A 20952-nucleotide genomic window follows, 5' to 3' on the forward strand; every position below is an offset into this window, starting at 1 on the left:
GCTCATGACCATTGACCATGTATGTGGTGACTAGTGTCATGAACTGCAAGTGTATGTTTTCGTTAGTCAATCTTCTTTTTGAAAGCTTGATGTTGTAGTACAATTGTAAAAGTTTCTGTATAGTGCCACCACTTTTTCAAAACTCAATGTGATATCCCTTTTTTTGTAAAAATGTGTGAAAAAGTTGTGGAACCATACGGAAAGTTATCCTCCAAAAATCCAATGTTCTGACGGCATTTAAAAAATGTCTGCATCCTGCCACCACTTTTCCATTCGTTGAAATAAACTAGTATCTTATTTACTCAAATGAGTTATTCAATAAAAATGAGTGAAAAAGTGGTGGCAAAATATGGAAATCATTCTGGCATAATACTAATAAACCCAGTCACTAATAAAGTAATAATATAAATAATATGGCTATCAAATATCAAAGCGCTGAACAACAAAACAAGAACAATGCGAGGAAACAAGAAAAGACGAAAAACACAAAGGTTTGCAGGTAGCACCATGTGAAAATCTCTTTTATTAAGAGTGGTGTGTTTCTGAGAAGAACAGAGGGTTGACAACTCAACATTTCGATCAGTTCGGCTATCTATCTATCTTCCAATAAAGTACATCCTTCCAGAGGAGTATAGTCGTACTGTGGTGCAAAAGTGTTTGGTCACGGGAACAAATATATTTAAAAAAATGTGCTACAGACTGATGTCAAGGTGCAAGTAAAAAGATGTCTGTGTGGTAGACTATCGGAGGGTGAGTGGGTTCAGGCGGCTCCGGAAGACCTCCAGAGACTGAGGTGAAACCACGGTGGCTACGGTAGGGTGTTCCAGATACAGATGACACTTGGGAAGAAACTATGCTGGTATGAGAGTATTCTACAATGCTGTTGTGTGAATTGTAGAAGGTGGCCTCTGGTAGTCTGATTTGATGAAGATGGGTGTAAATAGGGTGGTGCGGCTGGGATGGCAACAAGACCGTGCACAATCCTATACAGCATGATGACTTTACTTTTGGCCCGGCGTTCGTGAAGAGATTGCCATTGGAGGTTATTCAGCATCTGTGTGACACTGTTCTTTTGGTCGTAGTCAGCCATCACAAATTGAGCTTCAGGAGAATGCTCTCTAGGTACTGCTTAAGTACTGTCTTGGAGATTAACTGGCAATTGGGCTTGGCTGAATGGTGCTCAAAGGCAGGAACATTAATAGGATTAAGCTGGGCTTAGGGCTTAGCTCGATGAAGCGTGTATTGCGTGTATGACTAGAGACTCTAGTTAGCCTTGAGGTTGCATGCTGTTGTGAAGTAGTGTTTATCAATATATTTTTGCAGTTGTACTTTCTTCTTCTTCTTCCTTTCTATTGCTGCTTCATTATTGAAGATTACTGCACTGCCTTTCCTCGGCTTCACAAGACCCTGGTTCAAATCCAATAGGGAAGGGGGCGGGGCACTTTGTCAAGTTGTCGATTGTGTTTCAAGATTTTTTAAGGGAACATGTTTTCAATTGGAGCAGTTTTTTTTAAAACAAACCAGCTGTTTGATTCTTAAGTTATGGGGGGTAATTTTCTTTTTACAAATTGCCCTCACCTTGTGAAGTTCAAATTCCAGAGATGAAATACCACAAAATACTTTTACAGATTACATTTGGAAAACAAAAAATATAAGTTTCCTTTGTAAAGTACAAGAAAGTTTTTTTCTTTCATTTCTGTAATTTGGTTACTTTTTGTAACACAAAACACAATGTCCACAGATGTACATTAAACTTACACCGTTTGAAGATAATGATAGTAGAAAGCATACCTTGAAATATTAGTTTCTGAGGTGCTGTAGTTTTTGAGAAATGAGTAAAACCAACAATGTCATGAAAATACGTTTTTACATGCTGAAATTTTTTTCATCTCATGATCACTGAGACGAAAGTTATTTCCATGACATTGTTTTACTCATTTCTCAAAAACTACAGCACCTCGGTAAGTAATATTTTCAGAGAAGCTTTCTACTATCATTGTCTTCAAACTGTGTAAGTTTAATGTAAATCTGTGGACATTGTGTTTTTTGTCCTACAAAAAGTATAGCCCTTTAATATGATAGGGAAAAACTGTTTGTATTTAGGCCCTAATACATTACATTACTGCATTTACAATACAGTGCAAAGCAGTAATAAAACTGTGTTTGTTTTGTAAAAATTGTGTTTGTGATCTGACATGCTAAATCATCGCCCTACACAATGCATAGACATGTTGACTATTCGTGTGGGGGGGGGGGGTTCTGTTTGTTGTCTTGTACAAAATATTGTAAATTGTGTGTTTATCATATAATGGTAAGGTTTTGTCAATTTACTAGTAGCATTCTTATATTAGCAATTGAGACTACAAAATTAATCATTCATAACAATTCGTTTCAATTCAAATTTAAACCATGTCCTTGGGAGTGAATTTTTGACACCAGCACCTACACAGAACAACATGTAGGCCTAAGCCTCTTAATTTTAATTGTAAAGAATAAAACTAAAGAGCTAACTCTTTATTAAATGAAGTAGGCTATAAAAAATAACAATATAAAATGATTTGCTCTAAACTAAATTTAGTGTTTTAAATCTGTTTGACAAAAAATAAACCTGTGCAGTTTATGTAATGAAAGCTCCATAAGGGTCAAAGGTTAAACTTGACAAACCAAGTATACAAGAGATGCCAACTCTCCCTGGTAGAAAATTCTGATAAACAAACAAACAAACAAACAAACCAAAAAGACGGTAGCTAAGAGATTCGGCTTCCAAGAAAATAATCAAATTTGAAATAGCGAGTTCAACTTTCAACCCCCAACCTGACACCCAATCAATCAGTCATATCAGTTGACATTTTAAACAATGTAGGATTCTGTGAATGCACGTGCGCACCCAGCCTAATAGCGACAGATGTCACTGACAGACAGACAAAAAATCAAGGACCAATTTGGTTTGGTATTAAAAGTTATACATGTACCACAGAAGGTGGTGGAACAATGCACAAATTGCAACTCTGCGTGCCTGGGAAATGAGTAGGCTACTAATCATATGTAATTCGTGCCCATTGTCGGCTGCTATAAAATCACAACAAGTAGCTGAGCAAAAACAAAACTATGCTTACCAGATTAAGATTACCAGCCAAACTACCATGTCACAAGTACAATTTTTGGCTGGTATCCTACTCATTTTTTCTGCCTGGGAATTATGTCCTAATCATAATAAGAACTTGTTTTCAAAAAGCTTTGGAAGCATTTAATTGAAAAACTAAATTATGCCTACCAGAATAAGGTTACCAACGAAATAACCATGTCACAAGTACAATCTTTGGCTGGTATCCTACTCATTTATGCCTGGGAATTGGGTCCTAATCATAATAAGAACTTGTTTTCAAAAAGTAGCTTTGGAAGCATTTAATTGAAAAACTAAATTATGCTTACCCGAATAAGGTTACCAACGAAATAACCATGTCACAAGTACAATCTTTGGCTGGTATCCTACTCATTTATGCCTGGGAATTGGGTCCTAATCATAAGAAGAACTTGTTTTCAAAAAGTAGCTTTGGAAGCATTTAATTGAAAAACTAAGTTATGCTTACCCGAATAAGGTTACCAACGAAATAACCATGTCACAAGTACAATCTTTGGCTGGTATCCTACTCATTTATGTCTGGGAATTTGGTTCTCGATGTAATCATGTAATTAGGGCCTAGTTTACAAAAAAGTATTATAAAAGCATTAAACAAAATTATGCTTACCATAATGAGGTTACCAGCCAGACTACCATGTCACAAGTACAATTTGTGACTGGTATGCTAGGCCCAGTTTCCATAGAGCTGTTTTAGTGTGTGCCCCTTTAAAAGATATTTATTTACGCCCATGCAAAATAAAATTGACATTTGTTTCTGTTTGTTGAGAAAATACATTAGCATTGTGAAGGTCGCAGTTTTATTTGTTAAAACTGCCTGCATTTTCATCCATGTTTTGAATAAGTTTCATCAAAGCAAATTTCCTGAATCAATTGACACAATTTAACCAACAAACATTAACTTAAAAGTCTGCCCTGTGTAAATAATGTCTTCTTAATTGCTAATTAAATCAGTAAGCTAGAATATAAAGGGTGAAACTACCAAACAATGTGATGCCACATCGCTGACTTACATCTCTACGACATCTGTGTACTGCGGGGCTGTATGCTTCGTTTTTGAAAGGGCAAGGGCACCAAGGCATTTTCTTTTTGGTAAAGGGCACCCTATGATGAAATTGCAAATTTCTACTGGAGCATTTCAAGGGCACCAAGGCAATTACTAGGGGACACGGAGGCAATCGTCTTCGTTGCCTCCGTGAAGTATCAGGCCTACTATTGTACAAAATACAAATTTGTTTAAAGGGAAAGTATTATACGTTTTGTAATCACTCTTAAAATATTCATTTGGGTTTTTACCCATAGTGTATATGGTGACTGTTAGCACTGTATACTCAGTACTTACTCAAGTTCTGTGAAAAAAATCACAGGCGTTCTACTCTAGTGGAATTCAAACCCAAGACCTTTGCAATTCAACAAATTCTAACAACTCTTAAAATGAATAGCAATAAAAGCCTTTGGTTGGAAGGCTACAGCAGCAATGGTGAGAATAATTAGTTGAGAAATGGAATGTTCTATTCAACGAGGCAAGCCAAGTTGAATGGAACATCCAATCGTTTGATGAATGAAAATATTCTCTCCATTGCATGAATGTATAGGATTCATTAGGCTGCCGATATAGTGGCTAATTCTATAGCGCTCCCTATCAATGATTTAGCGACGCTTAATGAGCTTGAACATTCAGTATTTTTCTTGCAAGGTATACCATATAGACAGAGCTTCGTTGTTGATTGAAGTATGAACTTAAAGGCAGTGGTAATTACTCAAAATAATTAATGTCTTAAAACCTCACTTGGTAACGAGTAATGGGGAGAGGTTGATAGTACAAAACATTGTCAGAAACGGCTCCCTCTGAAGTGACGTAGTTTTCGAGAAAGAAGTAATTTTCCACGAATTTGATTTCGAGACCTCAAGTTTAGAATTTGAGGTCTTGAAATCAAGCATTTAAAAGCACACAACTTCGTGTGACAAGGGTGTTTTGTTCTTTCATAGTTATGTCTCATAACTCCCACAACCAACTGAGCTCAAATTTTCACAGGTTTGTTATTTTATGCATGTTGAGATACACCAAGTGAGAAGACTGGTCTTTGACAGTTACCAATAGTGTCCAGTGTCTTTAAAGCCATTGGTTCTATGTGTTGTGTTAAGCATGTAAAAGAACCAAGTGCACTTTAAATCGAAAAAGAGAAGTGGTTCACCCCGGTGTTCCTGGCTGTAGCTACTAAATGCGCCATAGCACCTTTCAAAATAAAAAATAAAAAATAAAAAATGCATGTTGATTAATATTCCCTTAATCAAATTACAAGCATCCACATTATGTACAAACTTTGTTGATATAAATATATGTACTTTACAGTACAGATATACATTTGTTTTTATATTAAGTATTATTATGTAGAGTGTGGAAACATATCATTCATGATGTCTCGTTGTTTGTAACATGTGTCTACCGCCAGCAAATTCTTCAGTAATATTTAATTACATTGACACCGAGGTACCTGGGATTATGCTGGGAATACAAATTGAAAGTGTACCAGCATGTCTAGGATTCATTAGAAGTTGATACACTGCTTAAAGGCAGTGGACACTATTGGTAATTGTCAAAGACCAGTGTTCTCACTTGGTGTATCTGATAATATGCATACAATAACAAACCTGTGAAAATTTGAGCTCAGTTGGTCGTCGAAGTTGCGAGATAATAATGAAAGAAAAAACACCTGTTACACGAAGTTGTGTGCTTTCAGATGCTTGATTTCGAGACCTCAAAAATTAATTCTGAGGTCTCGTAATAAAATTCGTGGAAAATTGCTTCTTTCTCAAAAACTATGTTACTTCAGAAGGAGCCGTTTCTCACAATGTGTTATACTATCAACAGCTCCCCATTACTCATTACCAAGTAAGGTGCTAATAATTATTTTGAGTAATTACCAATGGTGTCCACTGCCGTTAAAATTAGGAAATTATTTTTAATAAAATTTACAATAAATTTTTCAAATCTTGATATTTGTTTATTGCAGGTGATGAAGTTCTAGAGTCTAGGCAAGATGTGACAGAGATGACTGGATCTGAAATATTGAAGATTTTAAGTAAATTATGGTAAGTTGAAACAATTGAACAAATTGTTAAATTTGACATGCCTGATTCATTTATTTAAAGGAACACGTTGCCTTGGATCGGTCGAGTTGGTCTTTGGAAGGTGTTTGAAACCGTTTGTTAGCAAATGAAGATGGTTATAGAAAGATATTTTAAAAGTAGAATACAATGATCCACACAAATGTGCCTCTAAATTGCATGGTTTTCCTTTTACTTTGCGAACTAACACGGTCGGCCATTTATTGGAGTAAAAAAATTGACTCCCATGAATGGCCGACCATGTTAGTCTACGAGGTAAAAGGAAAACCACGTAATTATCGAGTGATACTTGTGTGGATCATTATATTCTACTTTTAAAATATCTCTCTAATCATATGCATTTTATAACAAACGGTTACAAACGCTTTTCAAAGACCAACTCGACCGATCCAAGGCAACGTGTTCCTTTAAAGTCATGGAAGTAGCTGGTTCTCTCATTAAAGCAACACAATTGCATATAAAGCTGAACACCAACCAAAGTGTTTCAACGTTATTGTTAATTCAAAGCACATGTTGTCTGGTTTATAAAAACATGCATAAATAATAAGTTTGTATCAATGTGTCATAGACTGCTATTTATGCCATTTACTGTCCTGGGGTGGATTTCACAAAGGTAGTCCTAACTTAGGACTAGTCCTAGGCAATGCTAAGAGATAGGACCAGTCCTAAGTTAGGATGGGTTACTGGTCCTATCTCTTAGCATTGCCTAGGACTAGTCCTAAGTTAGGACTACCTTTGTGAAATCCACCCCTGATATTTCATCTTTGAGAGGGCAAGGCCCTTTTATATTTTGCAAAGGGCACTTCCATCAGAAAACCGTAGCAAACTTTTGAAGGGGCCAAGACCAGGGCAACAGGAGGCTTATACTAAGTCAGGCATGGCATTTCATATTTGAAAGGGCAAGGCCCTTTTCATTTTGCAAAGGGCCATTCCATTGTAAAAGTGGAAAGGCTATTATACACTTTTGAAAGGGGGGGGGGGCACCAATGCCAAGACGGGGGCAAGAGAGGCCATTGCCTCCATGTAATTCTAGACCTGCTTGAAGAAACTGGTTCTTTAGCATGAATAGAGTAAAGATATTGGCAAAAGAAAAAATCACAAATTCTAATCATGTAAAAAAAAAAAAAAAATGAAAATAGAATTATCTGCTGCAAACTGCTGCAAACTGTGAACCAACCAAAAGTAGATGGTATAATAAATGAAAGAATCTTTTTCTTGAAGCCTGAAAAGAGAAAGGCTCTGCTAGGGACGAAACGTCAAGCCATTTATTAGTTCTTGCCGTTTTTCTTTTTTTTGTCAATTGTTGAATATCTGTATGATGATTCGTTCAATGGCTAGTCGCTGTTAATGGGGCAAAACGCCGTGAAGATCGCATCCTCACTATAGTCCCTCATTAATAACGATGTGGGCAAACAATCTCACACTGCTAATATGCAAATTACCTTTATGATGTCATGGAATTGCTGATGACATCGCTAACTACTTTGCATACTGACAAGTCTTTCACCTTTTTGCGTGACAGCTGTAGTGGCAAAACAAAAGTGTTAGAAAAGAGAAAAAAAATTGTGTTTTAATGAATGTTTAAGTGCCCCTGCCTTTATTTTAAACTCTATAGTCAATAACTGAATGTCACACATTCTGATATTTTTGGAGTTTAACACCTGTAGTGCTGTAAGAGCATCACTGATTGGTTGGAAAGCTGCCTTGCCTCATTTGCATATTTCAAAGGAGACGTACGATTAGTCGCTTTTATTCTTATGCAAATCTTTTCAAGGATGGCATTTAATCAATAGAGAACATCTGTATGCGTTTAATATAATAGTGAAGTATACGGAACATTTTACTGAGAAATTCCTTGCGTACGATCCGTGTACAATAGAACATTTTATTGGTATTGAATTGCGTAAATATGATAAATATTTCTACGAGGGACAAATTTGCATGGCCGTCGTTAAAATAACTCTGCCTCATTAAATTTAATGATGCTGGCTAAGTATGAACAAATATCATGTACATTGGTTGTGATGCTGATAAATGTGTTGAAGGAATGACAGGTAAGGAATGGTATACATTGTTTGTTAAATTTACTAGATACATGTATTAGATTTGTAATTGCAATATGTATACATTCTTATTAATTTTAAAATTGATGAACAGTGTAGGTAGACTTTTCCGTGTGTTCTAATTCCATTCATTCAAGTAAACAGACAGGAGCCAATTTCATAAACCTGTTAATTTCTTTGCTCAGCACCAGTTTCAGCAATGTAAACTTTGTGGAATATTGCCAGTACCCAATGTCTGCTTAGCATGATTTATCAAGCTTACCTAGTTGTGTTTACGGGCTTTATGAAATTGAACCCTGTGCTCACATACAATCAAGGAGTTGTTTCTGGAACACCTGAAGGATATTGACACAATAAAGAGCCTGCTAATGGGCTTACATAATGGTTAGTTGGTGAAGCGCAGGCCTGCTGTTCTTGACATTGCATGTTCAAATCTAAACAAGTTCAATTTCTTTTTGTTCAAATAAAATAAAACAAAATTGTTTCCCCGCTTTAAAAACAGCTTTTTGAACTTTAACTCTTATCAAATTAAAATTAAATATACTCGGAATATATTAAACTGAATGTGCAATTTGCCTCCAACAATGTTTTTATTAAATGTCAAACATAAAAATTTCTTTACTAATTTTTTTGAGTGCAATAATTATGACAAGTATTTTAACCTGATATTAAATTAAAAAAATGTACAAGGTAAAATGAGATTGTTTCTGCTTCTAAAACAGCTTTTTGAAATTGGACTTTTATCAAGTACATCACTTAATTATCTGAAGTGCTAATTAGCGTCATTCTAGAGTGCCGCACGCTGCTACTTGTGTTCTATTCTGAGTCCGTGCATTGTTGGGTTTCTAGGCAATGTAATTGTTCCAATCGGACGGGAATTGACGTCAATGAAAATGGGTCAAGGAAATATTATTCATGAATGGATTGTAATTTGAAAATCCGCATGGTTTTACTTCATCCCTTTCCTGTTCAATGGTTGGTTGCTAGGGACCAACTGTCTTTCCCATTATTAATGCCTTTATTTATTCACTTTTATGTATAATTTTCTTGTAAAGCGCTGTTGTACCTAGAGTGTAAGAGCCTTCTATAAATGCCCAGTATTGTTTCATCTTACCACAGAAATAAAAATAAAGATACAATTTTCCTTTGTGATTGTAACTCTTCCAGTCAAGCTATGTTCCGTAGCCTTAGATCTCAAGGGTCTTTCTCAGGATCCTCGCTGTTCCTAAGAGAGCTGCCTTCTGAACAGATCTACCATCACATTTGTCACTATTTCTTCTTCATCTTAATATTATCATTCTGTTTGTATCTGTTTAGATGCCAGCTGATGATTCAAGACTTTAGGTACATGAAGGAGAACAAGAACAAAAGTCGCCAACAGAATAAAAAAGATTTAAACGAACCCTCAAACTCAAATAACATGAAGAATCAACAGCCAAAAAATCCAGTGAAAACTTGAAACCTCAGTCAAGACAAGACAAACTGATATACGTTGGCTCTGAATCCTGCTGTCTTACAAAAAAAACACCAAACAACTTACCCCAACCAAATTATTAAGTAACAAAATTGCTGCTACAATTCTTCATTCTGATCCAAAAGAATGTATTCATAATATTGTTCACTCTGTCAAGGACATTAATTTTTAAAATCAAAACAAAAACTCTGAATATTTGAAACTGAATGTGCCATTTGCCCCAAGCAACTTTTTTTAAATGTTCATAGAATAATTTTGACTAAATTTGTTCAACACCAACAATAATTTTATGGAAGGTGTTTGGAACTAGCATTTCCAAGAACATAATCATACTTACAGACAGTCTATAACAAGATAATTAACACCTGATAAACAGCAAAAACTATTATTTACAATTTAGTTTCTGATCTAAAGATTCAATCGGCCATTTCATAAAATTCACGCAAGAACAAGACGGCAAGTCTTCATTAAGTGAAGCCGAATAATTCTGTAATTAAACTTGAACAAAATTTGCGAGTGAACAATCAGACAAGATGGAGTCACAACTCGCAACATCAGACATGGCGCCCTCGCATGACGACATGAAACGCATCATCGCAGAGAAAGCGAGGGAGCTGTTTGTTTGCTGCGATAAGGAAGAGAAGGGGTTTGTTTGCCGGAGGGATATGCAGAGATTGGACGGAGAGTTACCTCTAACCCCTGAACAGCTAGAAGAAGTTTTTGATTCGTTGGATGACGATGGAAATGGATTCCTGACATTGGAAGAATTTACCGAGGGATTTGGTAAGAATGCTACAACTTTATTATTATTTTATGTTAGCATTGGGAATTGTGAAATGGTAATTTTAAGCATTCATTTTATAGTTTTGCTTACCTTGGCATACCCAAATAGTTCCAACTGGTTTCCATTTGGGTCTTGCATACAAGCATAGCCACAATCACAGGTTCACATTTTTGTCGTGTCGATTTTCTGATCAACAGTTTGAAAACCCCTGATATTAAGCTGTGTATTACTGTGTACTCAGTATTTTCCCATGTTTTGTGAAAAAAATCCACGAATCAAAAACTTCTATTACATGTATGCTGGAAAAATATCGTTCAAAATAATTACATGTAAATGACAGTAACAGGATGTCCAAATTTGAAACAGGATGTTCAAAAGACACTATGGGTATGTTCAGACATCAGACTAAGTTAGACCCGAACCGGTTTAATTTCTACGAGCAGTAGGGGGTAGTCGTAAAAATAAAAAACCCTTGCGTTCAGACAGCACTGAGTTAAACCCAATACGGTTTATCTTTGGTTTTAAGAGGTCAAAGCAAACGCGACCCCCATTACTCTAACATCCTGTTTATTGGCCTGTTCATTGGTCACCGTGTGTTTACATTGTTTAGGGAGGTCATGGGTCGTCTGCTGTGAGTTAAACCGGATGTGGTCTTTTTTATTCTGTCCACACACAGTGTTAAAAGATAAACCCGAAGCGGTCTAAAGATAAACCCCCTCCCCGGACGGTTTATCTTTTGTGGGTTGAACTCGATTCGGACTAACTTTAAAACCGTTCAGACACACAGAGTTGAACTCGATCGGGTTGAACCATGAGTTAAACCAACTTTTGTACTGTGTCTGAACGACCTCACAGACACCCCTCTGGCTAACACTATAATGACATTGCCTTGCAACAACGTAAAGCTATGTATGTGTTGTAGTATTATCAGTCCAATGTTTGTGTTTAACCAAGCAACAAGACTGACAATGTTGCTATGTTTTGATAAAGGGCAGACAACATGCTCAAAATGCAATAAAGTAAAGGAGTGGTACATACATGTACTTGTAGCAGGGTTTATGTACATTGCGTTGTTATGGTATGAAGTGTATGCCATGTCCCAATGTGTGGCTACAGCAACGGCTACGGCTAGACTACTGCATTATTATGTGGTGAAGTATAGGACGGCCTTAGCAACACCCTTAGCAACAGTCATAGCCGAAGCTATAGCCGACTTTGGATCAGCTTTACATTTCATACAAGAACAACAAAGTGTACACAAATCCTTGAGCATTTCAAGGGGCACCAAGGCAATGACCAGGGGGCATGGAGGCGATTGCCTCTGTTGCCTCTAGGGGCATGGAGGTGATTCCCTCTGTGAAGTATCTGCCCTGAAGCTGTAACACTCCCAAGGGGCACCAGGGCAATGGCCAGGGGGCAAGGAGGCGATTGCCTCTGTTGCCTCTAGGGGCATGGAGGCGATTACCTCTGTGAAGTATCCGCCCTGAAGCTGTAACAATCCCAAGGGGCACCAGGCTACAGGGGGCATGGAGGCGATTGCCTCTGTTGCCTCTAGGGGCATAGCGACGATTACCTCTGTGAAGTATCTGCCCTGAAGCTGTAACACTCAAGGGGCACCAGGCAATGATGAGGGGGCATGGAGGCGATTGCCTCTGTTGCAAAATTTATCTACAGACAAGCTGTAACGATCAACATTCAATTCACATGAACACCACTACTAACACAGGTCACCAACAGCTCTGAAAAGTGGGTTGGAACTGGTTTGAATATTTTAAAACATTCAATGGTTGTTAGGTTTCTGTTAACTCACCAACTCGCAAAAGATGAGTGACATTATAAAAGTCATAATAACATCAATACATGTTCCGCAACTTTGCTTTTGTATGCTCAGTTTAATATCAGTCAATATGTGTCAGAGATGAACATTAATCAGATTTTATCTTCAAGTAAACTTGAACTTGATTCTGATTGGATGACCTATATCAACACGAGTCTAATATCAACCTATATCACACGGCCCAAACCACCTCCTGTGTATTTAGCTGCTCTAACTCTGGAATTTGCGCCATGCGATTATAAGTTTCAAACGTAAAATGTACAGCTGTTCCAACACTGAAATAGAATGGTTAAAAGATGGTTAAAAAAGAGAGTAAAAAAGTAAGATGTGTGAACAATGGTAGAGTTGGCTCCCATTATAAAAAGCATTGTTATAAAGAGGTTCTGCTTATAAAGAGTACATTCTCAAGTCCTGAATCTCATTTCTGCTTTGTGTTTCTTTGTTTTGCTGTCCTCTTATAACAATGTTCCTGTCATGAAGTCAACCCGTTTTATGCTTATAAAGAGTACATTCTAAAGTCCTGAATCTCATTTCTGCTTTGTGTTTCTTTGTTTTGCTGTCCTCTTATAACAATGTTCCTGTCATGAAGTCAACCCGTTTTATGCTTATAAAGAGTACATTCTAAAGTCCTGAATCTCATTTCTGCTTTGTGTTTCTTTGTTTTGCTGTCCTCTTATAACAATGTTCCTGTTATGAAATCAACCCTTTTTATGCTTAAAGAGTACATTCTAAAGTCCTGAATCTCATTTCTGCTTTGTGTTTCTTTGTTTTGCTGTCCTCTTATAACAATGTTCCTGTTATGAAATCAACCCTTTTTATGCTTATAAAGAGTACATTCTAAAGTCCTGAATCTCATTTCTGCTTTGTGTTTCTTTGTTTTGCTGTCCTCTTATAACAATGTTCCTGTTATGAAATCAACCCTTTTTATGCTTATAAAGAGTACATTCTAAAGTCCTGAATCTCATTTCTGCTTTGTGTTTCTTTGTTTTGCTGTCCTCTTATAACAATGTTCCTGTTATGAAATCAACCCTTTTTATGCTTATAAAGAGTACATTCTAAAGTCCTGAATCTCATTTCTGCTTTGTGTTTCTTTGTTTTGCTGTCCTCTTATAACAATGTTCCTGTTATGAAATCAACCCTTTTTATGCTTATAAAGAGTACATTCTAAAGTCCTGAATCTCATTTCTGCTTTGTGTTTCTTTGTTTTGCTGTCCTCTTATAACAATGTTCCTGTTATGAAATCAACCCTTTTTATGCTTATAAAGAGTACATTCTAAAGTCCTGAATCTCATTTCTGCTTTGTGTTTCTTTGTTTTGCTGTCCTCTTATAACAATGTTCCTGTTATGAAATCAACCCTTTTTATGCTTATAAAGAGTACATTCTGAAGTCCTGAATTTCGTTTCTGCTCTGTGTTTCTTTGTTTACTGTCCTCTTTTAAATGTTCCTGAGTGTTATGAAATCAACTCTTTTTATAAAGAGCATTGTTATAAAGAGGTTCTGCTTATAAAGAGTACATTCTGAAGTCCTGAATCTCATTTCTGCTCTGTGTTTCTTTGTTTTGCTGCCCTCTTATAAATGTCCCTGAGTGTTATGAAATCAACCCTTTTTATAAAGAGCACTGTTGTAAAGAGGTTCTTCTTATAAAGACTACATTCTCAAGTCCTGAATCTCATTTCTGCTTTGTGTTTCTTTGTTTTGCTGTCCTCTTATAACAATGTTCCTGTTATGAAATCAACCCTTTTTATGCTTATAAAGAGTACATTCTAAAGTCCTGAATCTCATTTCTGCTTTGTGTTTCTTTGTTTTGCTGTCCTCTTATAACAATGTTCCTGTTATGAAATCAACCCTTTTTATGCTTATAAAGAGTACATTCTAAAGTCCTGAATCTCATTTCTGCTTTGTGTTTCTTTGTTTTGCTGTCCTCTTATAACAATGTTCCTGTTATGAAATCAACCCTTTTTATAAACAGCATTGTTATAAAGAGGTTCTGCTTATAAAGAGTACATTCTCAAGTCCTGAATCACATTTCTGCTCCAGGTTTCTGTGTTTTGCTGTCCTGTCCTCTCATAGCAACAATTCTGCTGTAAAGAGGTCTTTGACCAGTCCAAGCGCCCTTGTTATAACGAGTGGTGACTGTATTATTAAATTGAAAAGTGATGCACTGAACATAATGAAGGAAGTAAACAAACATTCCATCTTAGTTTACAAGAATAAACCAAACTATTTTTTCTCTTGGTTTATTTTCTTGACAGGTGGGTTTCTTGGTTTGAACGTGGATCCCGATATCGAAGACAGTAAGGGAGAGAAAGACATCTTTGAAGATGATAAAGATGATGATGATAACTTAGAGCAGGATTTCCATAGAGTCATGGAGACTCTTGGAGCAGCAGGAACATTCGAAGAAGAGTGAGTCTTAAAGGGATTGATACCTTTTGTAGATTAAGATTTTGGCCATAACATGAATTCCTACTCAATGTGAATGAAGATGTCAAATTTAAATTACCTGTAGAAGTTTCAGCTTCATTAGTCATCAAGTTTTTGAGAAAGATTTTTAATCACAGAGAGTTGCGTGAATCTGTTGTACATGCTAAAACAACTTTGGTCTCACTGAGACAAAAATTATTCTCAAAAAGCGCCTCAGCAAGTAATATTTTAAGTGAAGCTTTCTACCATCATTATCCTCTAACAGTGTAAGTTTAAATTAAATCTGTGGACATTTGTGTTTTGTGTCGTACACCAAGTACTCAAACCTTTTAAGAGGGGGCGTGTGCTCATTTGTGGTAGCACCATGTGTAAATCTTTTTTCAGTAGTGTTGGTTCTGAAAAGAAACGTTGAGTCGTCAACCACCGGTTCTTTTCAGAACCAACACTGCTCAAAATAGATCTACACATGGTGCTATCGCATACCTCACCTGATAACATGTGTGCAACATTTCGCAGTAAACACAGCCATGAAACAAACTCCTGATTTTTAAAATTGTATTACATTTCCTCTCGACAGCCAAGACCAAGTGAAGGATTTATGGAAGAGTTTGAGGAAGAACGAGCCAGAACTTCTTGGACACTTTGAAGATTTCGTACAGAGAGTCTGTATGGATATGCACAAAGCTCAGATTACTACAGGGGAGCTGGAAAATGCACTCAAGACGTAAGAATCCTCTCTCATTCTTGAGTTTCATTGTCATGCAATTTATCAAGGGTGTAATCTTTTTACACTGGTTCTTATACAAGGCACTTTACAATAACTGTATCAATGCGCTTTACATGAGTGTATTGTAGTGGATTTCACAAAGAGTTTTAACTAAGACTAGTCTTATTTCGATTTAGGACGAGTTAACTTAGGACCAGACTGAAGCTTTTAATAACTCCTAGGACTAGTCCCAGGTTAGGACTATCTTTGTGAAATCAACCACTGGTCACTGGGCCAATAACATTCTCGTAGTTTTTCTCAGCTCCCTTGGGAGTATACAGCCCTAGGCTGCCATTGTGCCCTGAAGGTTTTTTTTACACAGAATATCGACCTCTACCCTCGCAGGGACCCAATTATACCCCTGGTATAGTATAGTATCTTGCTCAAGGACACAAGTGTCATGACTGGGATTCGAACCTACACTACGATGACTTAACCTTTAGAACTTGAATTCGATGCTCAGAAAAATCTCTGTGCGCCATTTTGGGAGTGTGATACAATGAAGTCTCCATAATGTTGCAGTGTAGTGCGCATGTTAGGCCTCACGACCGGGATTCAAACCCACACTCCAATGACTTAACCACCAGAATTTGAATTCGATGCTCAAAACCACTTAGCCATGACACCCTACAAATAAAGATAAGATTCCTGATAAACTTTTTTCTTTCTCCTTTGTCTTGTGTTGTTACAGACGAGGTAGTGCTCATGAGTTGGAGGTGCGGAGGCTTTACGAGGAGATGGAACTACAGATAAGAGCAGAGAGGGACAGAATCCTACACGAGGTATTAAACCCTGTTCACACTAGTCAACCCCGGGGAATATCAGCTTTGATCGCTTTACCCTAAGCGCGGTTTACACTTTGAATTTGGCGTTAATTTGAAGTCACAACTCTCCTTTTGCAGTGATATTCGCTAGTGAGTTGGGCAGAGTTGAACTGCTGCGAATTGTTCGTTGCGAAATTGTGAAGTCAACATTCGCTTCGCATTCTCAGGAAGTATGAACCAGGCTTTAGTCTGCCCCGATAAATGGGCTGAGAGACTTGCGTAGTGCGGACACGCACGTTCTTTTCCATTGTTTAATATCAATTTATTCATTCATTCAGTCAATGTAGAGCATTGGATGATGGCCCTCCAAACACGTTGGTCTTCCAATGCTGTAACGCAGCTCCTCCCGTCTCAGGCCAGAGTCCCGGCTCAAGGTATCCACAAAGGTGGTTTGTGGTCTACAACTAGTAGGGGCCCTTAGCATCAGTCTGCTCACTACCAGCTCAGTAAGTCTGAGGCGGTGACGTGCTAATCTCAGCTTTCTTGTCCTAATCTTATTGCTAACTGTCGGTAGTCCACCTAGAGTTCCAGTTTTGTGACATGCTGCTTGACATCAAAGATGGCTGCCAATGAGGTGTATTGCAATCCATCTTTCCATCTACTGCATTGTCATTGCAAGTATAACACTGTCTTTCTTTGTGTCTTGGTTACCAGGAAAAGGAAAAAGAAAAACGAGTCCGTGAGGAATTGACTCACATGATGAGGAGTAAAGATGAACAACTTCAAGAACTGTCCAAGCAACAAATTGAGGTAAACCTTAAATACACTTCCCTTAAGAAATTCATGTAAAACTAACATAAACCTCAGATAGATGACATTTATAATTGCACAGAAGTGAATCATTTTGTTATTTTGTTTTTCCAGTTGGAGTCTAAGCTGAAGAAGATTGCTGAAATGGAGGAGGAAATGAAGCAAGAAAATGAGATGCTGCAAAAGGTAAGAAGTCAACCAAGATGTTTGTTGTCATGGTCTTCATCTTAATCCCATACATCATCCTAATACCAATCCTAATCCTAATCTTATTCTTCATCCCAATCTTTCTCCTTTTACTCATCATAATCAAATCTTCATCTTAATCCAAATCTTCATCTTAATCCCAAGCTAATAGTGATAATTTCTTGTTTAAATATTTAGTACAAATGCCCACAAAAATAGCACACAACACAATTGTAGTTGTCAGAAGTTGAGGTACTACATGTATGTTAAACATAGCAAACATTTTCTGCCATGGCCTTTCCTTTGATCCCTTGAGTGAATGGAATTGGGCTGAACCTTGCGGCCATTTGTTTGGCCACTATGGTTGTTATGGTTACAAGCCGCTTGTGACTGCTATAGTCCCCAAAGGGTAAAAGTAAATTTTTCTAACTATTTTAAAATGTTGACTTTACCTATACCCATTTCTTTTTATTTGACAGACAAATTATGATCTTCGGACCAAACTTGACGGTTCCCTGATGGATTTAGATGAATCTAAGACTTATTTAAAAGACATCCAAGTCACTATAAAGAAAGAGAAGAGAGACAGAGCACAGTAAGTCAGCCAAGAACAATAACTAGGAATAAGCAAGTTTGGTTTGAATAATGTCTGGTACCATTAAAAGAAAACATACAAGGTCATGGACGGAGGCTTCAAGGCGAGGTCTACACTTAAAGCCATTGGACCCTTTCGGTTCAGAAAAAAAAAATAAAGTTCACAGATTTACAAATACCTTACAGGGTTTACAGAAGGCAATGGTGAAAGACTTCTCTTGAAATATTATTCCATGAAATGCTTTACTTTTTGAGAAAACAGCAAAACAATATAAATTCTCGTTAACGAGAAATACGGATTTATTTTAAACACATGTCATGACACGGCGAAACGCGCGGAAACAAGGGTGGGTTTTTCCGTTGTTTTCTCCCGACTCCGATGACCAACTGAGCCTAAATTTTCACAGGTTTGATAATTGATATAGAAATTGTGGTACACAAAGTGTGGGCCTTGGACAACACTGTTTACCGATAGGGTCCAATGGCTTTAACTGCCACCAGGGACACATTGCCACCTACTCCATGGGCTAAAACAAGGTTACCCCCTTCACGACCCATAAGACTGTAGGCATGGGTATCATCCACTAGGAGCCACCTACTCCTGGGGCTAAAACAAGGTTACCCTCTTCACGACCCATAAGACTGTAGGCATGGGTATCATCCACTAGGAGCCACCTACTCCTGGGGCTAAAACAAGGTTACCCTCTTCACGACCCATAAGACTGTAGGCATGGGTATCATCCACTAGGAGCCACCTACTCCTGGGGCTAAAACAAGGTTACCCTCTTCACGACCCATAAGACTGTAGGCATGGGTATCATCCACTAGGAGCCACCTACTCCTGGGGCTTAAACAAGGTAACCCTCTTCACAGTCTGTAAGGATGTAGGCATGGGTATCATCCACTAGGAGCCACCTACTCCTGGGGCTGAAACAGGGTTACCCTCTTCACGACCCATGAGGATGTAGGCCTGGGTATCATCCACTAGGCGCCACCTACTCCTGGGGCTTAAACAGGGTTACCCTCTTCACAGTCTGTAAGGATGTAGGCATGGGTATCATCCACTAGGAGCCACCTACTCCTGGGGCTGAAACAGGGTTACCCTCTTCACGACCCATGAGGATGTAGGCCTGGGTATCATCCACTAGGAGCCACCTACTCCTGGGGCTGAAACAGGGTTACCCCCTTCACAGTCTGTAAGGATGTAGGCATGGGTATCATCCACTAGGAGCCACCTACTCCTGGGGCTGAAACAGGGTGACCCCCTTCACAGTCTGTAAGGATGTAGGCATGGGTATCATCCACTAGGAGCCACCTACTCCTGGGGCTGAAACAGGGTTACCCTCTTCACGACCCATGAGGATGTAGGCCTGGGTATCACCCACTAGGCGCCACCTACTCCTGGGGCTGAAACAGGGTTACTCCCTTCACAGCCTGTAAGGATGTAGGCATGGGTATCATCCACTAGGAGCCACCTACTCCTAGGGCTGAAACAGGGTTACCCCCTTCACAGTCTGTAAGGATGTAGGCATGGGTATCATCCACTAGGCGCCACCTACTCCTGGGGCTGAAACAGGGTTACCCCCTTCACAGTCTGTAAGGATGTAGGCATGGGTATCATCCACTAGAAGCCACCCACTCCTAGGGCTGAAACAGGGTAACCCCCTTCACAGTCTGTAAGGATGTAGGCATGGGTATCATCCACTAGGCGCCACCTACTCCTAGGGCTGAAACAGGGTAACCCCCTTCACAGTCTGTAAGGATGTAGGCATGGGTATCATCCACTAGGCGCCACCTACTCCTAGGGCTGAAACAGGGTAACCCCCTTCACAGTCTGTAAGGATGTAGGCATAGGTATCATCCACTATGAGCCACCTACTCCTGGGGCTGAAACAGGGTAACCCCCTTCACAGTCTGTAAGGATGTAGGCGTGGGTATCATCCACTATGAGGCACCTACTCCTGGGGCTGAAACAGGGTTACCCTCTTCACAGTCTGTAAGGATGTAGGCATGGGTATCATCCACTAGGAGGCACCTACTCCTCGGGCTGAAACAGGGTTACCCCCTTCACAGTCTGTAAGGATGTAGGCATGGGTATCATCCACTAGAAGACTAGTTGGTAGAGCAGAATGCACTACCTTCCAAACTTTTTACAAAGCAATTATGGTTAGGTGCCTCGCTCAAGAGCACAAGTGTCGTGACTGGGATTCGAACCCACACTCTGCTGCTGACAACGCTAGAGCTTGGGTCTGGTAAACTAGATTGCTCCACCACGACACTGCACAGTGACTTGCTTATAATGATCAGTTATCGCTTAAATTTGAATTCCTCAGGTACAGTTACTTTGTCAAATGGTTTGGCAAGCTTTTGTAGTGCAATTTCCAGATGGGCACACCCTGGTACCATTTTGCCGAACACACATTCTGAATATACTATTATTTATTATTATTGTGACCAATGCGATTCAAAAAGACGTCAATTGAATTTGGTTTTTCAGCGCTGCGTTGAAAGTGACAGAGAATATTATGGAAGAGCGAGAGAGTTTGGTCAAGCAGCTGAATTTACTACGGACGATGAATAAGAAACTACAAGACGAGAAAGATGAGTTTGATTCTCGGCTTAAGGTAAGTCACATCCTCAGGGTTCTACCCATGACAAGCTAGAGTGCCGATGCCCACAAATTGCATGTCAATACCGGCACAAAAATAACCAAAGAGAAGACCATAACAAATTGCTCCAGATTGTAGGACTGTTTGACTTTGCACACTAAGAGAAATACCAAGTAGAAAAACATCCCACGGAACAAAATACTCTAGCCAATACGGCTCAACAGACCGGTGTATGTATTCGGTTTCATTGGCATTAAACATCAGATAATATTTCTATTCCCCCTGGACAGGATGCCAGTCCGTCGCAGGTTACACCCTAGCTCTCGCCAGTACCCATTTGTACTCCTGGAAGGAGAGAAGCAATTATGATAA

At 38.6% G+C, this 20952-nt stretch overlaps 1 protein-coding gene across 2 annotated transcripts in view; it reads left to right on the forward strand.

Moving 5' to 3' along the window:
* The window catches only part of LOC139942883 (EF-hand calcium-binding domain-containing protein 4B-like), a 36168-nt gene that overhangs the window by 694 nt on the left and 14522 nt on the right, over positions 1 to 20952 (forward strand). For both annotated transcript variants that reach the window (XM_071939688.1, XM_071939689.1), the window contains exons 2-10: positions 6154 to 6232; positions 9649 to 10588; positions 14680 to 14833; positions 15429 to 15575; positions 16309 to 16399; positions 17096 to 17191; positions 17306 to 17377; positions 17857 to 17972; positions 20469 to 20595. In XM_071939688.1, coding sequence (XP_071795789.1) covers positions 10339 to 10588; positions 14680 to 14833; positions 15429 to 15575; positions 16309 to 16399; positions 17096 to 17191; positions 17306 to 17377; positions 17857 to 17972; positions 20469 to 20595 — 1053 coding nt within the window. In that variant the 5' untranslated portion in view covers positions 6154 to 6232; positions 9649 to 10338. The remainder of the gene's footprint in view (positions 1 to 6153; positions 6233 to 9648; positions 10589 to 14679; positions 14834 to 15428; positions 15576 to 16308; positions 16400 to 17095; positions 17192 to 17305; positions 17378 to 17856; positions 17973 to 20468; positions 20596 to 20952) is intronic.

The sequence above is a fragment of the Asterias amurensis genome, chromosome 10 (genome assembly GCF_032118995.1).
Source record: "Asterias amurensis chromosome 10, ASM3211899v1".
NCBI lineage: Eukaryota > Metazoa > Echinodermata > Asteroidea > Forcipulatida > Asteriidae > Asterias > Asterias amurensis.